The following is a 6,179-nucleotide window of genomic DNA, read 5'->3' as shown; positions in this document are numbered from 1 at the left end:
GCACAGTCAATGAATGGACGGTTAAAGACCGAAAACATGTGCTCTAGGCAAGGGCAAATTGAGGCATTTGTAATTATCGTTTGGGTGTAGTTATGTGCACTGAGACTGATTTTATTCCCTCCCTGGCATGGAATTACAGCAGAGAGAGAGAGAGAAAGGTCTCATGTAAATCTATTGGGACTTAGTTATGCGCACTGAGGAGGGTTCATAGCTCTGGTGTTTAGACAGTACATGACCTAAACTTCTTTAGTATAAGTTTCAGTGTCATTTCAACCTTTTAGATTTAGTTACAATTTTCCTTGAAGCACATTCTATCATCTCCCAACTTCAGATCGATATTGAGAGCATCCGCCTCTTGCTTTACTTAAATCGATTCCATGGCAACTGCCACCAAAATATGTCATTTCAAATATCAATTACAATTCTAGCTGCCAGGAGGCAACATTTTGAAATTCCAACTTCGATGGCATTTCGTGACCCAATTTTCATAGAAATTGCTCCACTTATTGACCATTGTGCGCTCCCCGGACTTGGGAGACCATTTCTATATATCTTTGTGAGTGTGTGTGTGTGTGTGTACGAGTATGTGTGTGTGTCTGTGTCTGTGTCGAGTGCAAGTTTCGGTCGACGTCGTCTTCATTGTTGCTGTCCTCGTCCTTGGCGTCGTCACAAAAGTTTCTACTCCATGTGCCTGCTGGCGGCATGTGTTCAAGAGTTAAGTTGTGTCGAGTGTGACAAGACGGGGGGAGAGGATTGTGCTGCAAAGGGGGCCACAGGTCCGGCTCCAGCTCCAACTATGAGTGGGTATTGGGGGTCTTCTTTGTGTGCTGACTGCACGAATTTAAAGCTGCCACACACTCTGGCAAACTGCTTTTTGACTTTTTGCAGGGAGGCAGGCAGCACCACCCAGCCAGGCAGCCATCCAGCCAGCCAGTCAGCTAACCAGCTGATTACTTTGGCATTTGTTTGGGCACATTGCGGTCCTTGGGCCCTCCGGCTCTCTTTCAGGATCAGACACAGCTCGAATCGCGTCATGCTTTATTTATTGGCCGACTGCGATGTCATAAAAGTCATACGAAATGTAACCTTTTTCGGGGGAAGCCCCCACAATAAGAGGCGACACACATTAGCCGTCGCTGACTCCGAGACAGCGACAATGACAACGCAAAGTGCCCTGTCATAATGATAATAGGCAGAGTAGTGGCAGCAGCAGCAGCAGCAGCAACAACGATAACAATTAAGGCTATATCAAATTGAAAAAGTTACTTTTTCTCTCACAACCTGTCATGGCCTGGGGGCATATCGAGAGGGTGCCTCAAATGATGATTAAGCAAAATGCGTTTTGATACGACTATTATAGATCAAAGATATGGCTATGGTATATATCTACGTTTTATGCGAACAATGGGTGCTGCTTGTAGAGCAGTTTTATGGCCTGGCAAGCCGTAAATCAACGCTAATTAAATAAAAATTGCTTTTGCGTCATGAATGGTGCAAGAAATGAGGCGGAAAGGCGTGCGAAAGGGTGAGGCAACGGTAATTGACTTGCTCTATAGGAAAAATATATGTCACCTTCTTGCTCATTAAGTGTCACAATACTGTCGGACAAATGTCAGAGCCAACTTTTTGTTTTGTGTTGGGAGAACTTTGAACGTTCCTCCTCGGGGGTTCTCGATTGGTTCCTCGCACATATAAATGCGTTTTTAATACAGCTCTTAAATGTGCATGCAACGTTTTGCGACTTCCAGCCACTAATGAAAGAGTTAATTGAATTTTGTGCGTGTGTCGGACCGAGGATCGGGTCGGGTGCCAAGGCAACGATGGCCAAATATAATTATACATAATTGTTAATTCAATTTGAATCATGCCGCAATTTATGCACAATACTCTTCACGTATTGGAATTAATTTAAAGCAACTTACGGAGAGTCTAACTAAGCCACAATCTGGCTGCGAAGTGCAACGGAAGTGAGATTAATTAGGCTTAGGGAAGTGCTTGTGGGAGAGTTTGTAGCATTTTAGTGGGTTTTGCAAGTCAATGCAAATGATGTGGATGTTTAAATGATATTATACCAATACAGAGGGACAATCTATAAGCAATTTAATTATGCTTTGGCATGTGCATGTGTTACCAAAGGAAAGTTTAAGGCGAGCAATTTATTGCCGCCTCCAATATCAGCAGTTTGAGGAATACATCAATTTCGCAGCCATTTGCTGACTGCGTTCCATTGATTAAACAATTCTTTTTGTTATTCATTCATTAACTGGTGTGGAGTGTTCTTTGCTTTCATGTTAAAGAGTTCTTTCGCCTGCGGAAACTTAATTCAAAGCTTTTCGCTCAGAGCACTCGAAGCAGACCCCAACAGCCACCAGATGCCTTAATCATAAGTGGGAGGAGACTGAAGGCTGTTCTGCGTTCCATTCAGCTTCGTAGAGGGCCTGGGCCTGGGCCTGGCTTTCTTGACCAGTTTGTCTGCTTGGTTGGTTTGCCGTTTGCCGTTTGCCGTTTTCCATTACCCCTTTTATCATTAGTTTCTGTTTGAGTTGAGCTCTTGTGCAGCGGCCAGGGCATTTAATTAACTCAACTCAACTCAAACTTTGCATTTGACTTGCGTAAATTAATACATTGGCTATGTTATTGGCCTCCTGTTGAACTTGTGGGTACCGCAACTATGCCGGCCAACCCCCACTTGATATCTCTGGCAGGGCATCTTGGGGGAAAACTTCACTTACTGCCGAACCCTTATCAACTTTGCCACTGCCACTGCCACTGCCACAGCTACTGCGCTCAGCTAACTTTGCTTATAAATTTCATTCGAGTCATTTGTTGACACTCACACACAGACACACACTATCACTAACACAAGTGCACACAATAGCAAAGTCGCAAGTCGCGATTCTCTCGCGAAAAGTTGTTGAAGTTATCTAGGCGACGCAATTTCGTGTTTTTGTTCTTATTTTGCTTCTTGTTTGAGGCTCTTGTTCTGCTCTGCTCAATGCCTTCTGCCCTTTGTTTGTTGTTCTTGCCTTTTGTAGTTGTAAGTTTTGCTGCTCGAATGTGCAAATAGAATTAAAATGCGACGGAACTAACCCAATTTGGATTTCTCATTGCGGGCGGTTGTTTTTTGTGATTGCCAGCTCTGGGTATATTGGATCTTAGTTAATGGTAGAACATATTTGCTTTAATTTGTGCAGATAAACTGCAAATTTGGTTTGGGGCAAGACAACACGCAGCGGGGAGAACAAGTAATGCCTGTGGGCAAAAGAGACACCTTGGTTAATGCTGTACATGCGAGTACATAAATGTATACATACATACATGTATCTACATACATAAATACATTTTTTGAAATAACCTGCAGGCTGGCCAGACATTAATCGTTTTTCTTTGCATACCTTTAAGTAAATAAGCGGCTTACACACTTGATCATCGCCGCGGGGTGCATTCAATGTGCTTTACTTTAACGCCTAAGCAGCTTACTGGGCATGCCTAAGTCGATACACTTTTTACCCTTTGGCTTTGCACTTGTTAATCGGTGATAAAGAACTCGACAACACCCACCGCAACGCCATGACTTTTCTTTATGACAAATATATTCATTTCATACTTGTTCATGGGCAACAAATCGCGTGACACGCTGACAGCGGTACTTGCCTTTGCCGCTGCCTCAGCCCCTGTCTCCTCCTCCTGCCGCTGCTGTTGTCGAGTGGAGAGCGTAAACTCAACTATTGTCTTCATTTTTCTTGCAAATCATGCAAGGCAATCTAAAATGTTGACACATTGGCAAACAGCGCACAAACAAGCTCGGAGCGCACACACGCCGACATGGGCACATCGACACATGCTACCCCCCCACACAGGGTGAAAGCAGTTGAAAAAAAGCATCCGGTGCCTTTGCCTTTGCCCCTGTCACTCAAGTTCAAGGTTCACACCACACGGTTCGGTTCTCGGTTAAGGTTGCGCTCCGCTCTGGGTATTAACGCTGAATCGTCACAAGTCTGCGCTTTGTCTCGCAACGAGCGCTGTGAAAAATTACAATAATTGTTATTTACGCATATCTGAACATGAAATGTGTCAATTGGCAGACCGACAACGAGCAGCAGGCGGGGCAAGCTGGCAAACAGTCGAAAGAAATAACGTGGCGTATGCGTAATGTGTGAAAAGGGACACAAGGTCTGTCTGTCTGTCATTCAGTCAGTCAACTGCGTGTGTGCTGCTCTATGCATGTGTGGAGTGTGAGTGTGCTTGATACAAATGTCATGCCCTAATAATTCGGTTCATGAAACGATTTAGTAATTGAGAATTGGATGTCGGCAGTGGAAGTACAGACCACAAATGAAGGCTAAAAATCATTAAAAGAAATTGGGAGTACAAGAAAAAGCAAAGTTGGTGGCTATTTAATTATTACTTTATCAGTTGTTTATATCATTTTCCGATTTTATTTGCCAATTTTAAATTGTTTTTTCTGCTCGTTTCTATGTTTAGCAATTGTTTTGTACCTGTTTCAGCAAGTGTTTATATTTATTTTTAATTAAAAAACTAGTTAGGGTCTACCATAGTCGGGTTTGTCGGTCTGCACTGCCTCTAAACTGCTGTCATTGTTGCCCACATTGATTGCCTGCTGCCTCCCCCCCGTGTCAAATGCGACTAATTTGTTAGCACATTTTTTCGTCTGCCTCACGCCCTTTACAACTTTAATGCTTTGCTTTTTGGCATTTTCTCTGTGTGTGTGTGCGTGTGTTATTTTTTGTATTAAACCATTTAAATTGGCCGCAATTAGCGGACTTTAAAACAAACCCAAACGGTATTGGCTTTAAATTCAATCCGCACTTTTCACATTCGGCTATAAATAGGATTTATCAACGGCCCTTTGACTGGCATTTTGGTGGAAAACACTGGCGCGGCTTGTCTGAATTGAATTAAATATAAATATCTCATATCTTGTTGGTGAAATTAAATATTAAAAAATGCGTGCCACATATTCGTGGCCGCTGGCATCGTTGGCCGCGTTGCTGCTGCTGCTGCCGCTGCTGCCGCTGCGGGGCACGCACTTGACTGGAGCGTCGGCTGTCAGCATTGGCGCAGCTGTTGACACGGAAGTGGCACCAGTTGGCGATGTAACAACGGATCTGCTGTCATTGGAGCCGGAAATTGGCGGCTCTGCGGTGCGGCCGGCGCAGCAACGAGGCGGCCGTCGAGCGCGTGGCATCTTCTTTAGCGGCGGCTTCACGGGCTATCCCTTCGGCTATGGCTGGTCCTTGCCCGGTCAGGGCTATGGCTACGGCTACGGCATCGGCGCTTATGGTCTTCCACCCACGTACTATGGCTATTATCCGGGCTATCTGGGCTATCAGAAAATTATAATCGGCTAATGCGTTGGCAAAAACATGAAATACATTCAATGTGAGATTATAAATAATGTGCCGTGTGGCCCCATCCCGTTGACCCCTTTGGCAGTTTGTGTGCTGCTGTTGTAGCTGTAACTGTGGCTGTTCCGAGATACTTTTAAATTAATTTGCTGGACACATAAAAAGTTGCGCCAAGTTTGGCGAGCGGCGAAAAGAAAGAAAAACATGAAATTGCACGATTTATATTCATTTTGGATGTTGTTTTGTTGTTGGGGTGCACAGATTTTGCATAAATCATTTCACAGCCACCAAAAATGAAACGCGTAACATAATTTTTAACCCTTGATAATTTTTTATGACAAGCATTTTCGTTCCCCCCCGCGCACAGCCGCTTCCTGCACTCCTTTTCGTCCACTCTGTCGCTTTCCACTGGCCGCCGTTGGGTCCGAAGTGAAATGCAAATAAAGCGGATCAAAAGTTTGCTGTTAAAAGAAGATTAATTGCAACTTGGTGGCAAGACCTGAAACATTGCGGCCCACCATCCATCCCAGAAGGGGGACAGGCAGGGGTTCGGCCCTACTGAGGGATGGTAATTAAATATTTTTAAGCTGTAAATGGTTTCCATTTGCTGGCTTGTTGTTGTTTTTCCTGTTGCTGGCCCTTGCAATCAATAAAATTCATTAAGCGGTGCTACCCACAAACAAAAGCGCCCCCAACAATCGAAACATTTTTGGCCCTAGCCTTAGTTTCAATTGCCATTCAGCAGTTGGAAATTATGTGGTTCCATGAGAGAGACAGAGGGAGAGAGTCGCCCTGCAGTTATTGCATATA

General features: G+C 44.3%; 1 protein-coding gene across 1 annotated transcript; it reads left to right on the top strand.

Annotated features, from left to right (window-relative positions):
• The first annotated feature begins 4,967 nt into the window (after nucleotides 1-4,967).
• LOC117899005 (shematrin-like protein 1) lies at nucleotides 4,968-5,372 on the top strand. The gene has a single exon (XM_034808752.1). The coding sequence runs from the start codon at nucleotides 4,968-4,970 to the stop codon at nucleotides 5,370-5,372; it is 405 nt and encodes a 134-aa protein (XP_034664643.1).
• Nucleotides 5,373-6,179: the final 807 nt, after the last annotated feature.

The sequence above is a fragment of the Drosophila subobscura genome, chromosome O, assembly GCF_008121235.1.
Source record: "Drosophila subobscura isolate 14011-0131.10 chromosome O, UCBerk_Dsub_1.0, whole genome shotgun sequence".
NCBI lineage: Eukaryota > Metazoa > Arthropoda > Insecta > Diptera > Drosophilidae > Drosophila > Drosophila subobscura.
The sequence above is the reverse complement of the archived record's forward strand: the minus strand, read 5'-3'. Positions and strand labels throughout refer to the sequence as shown.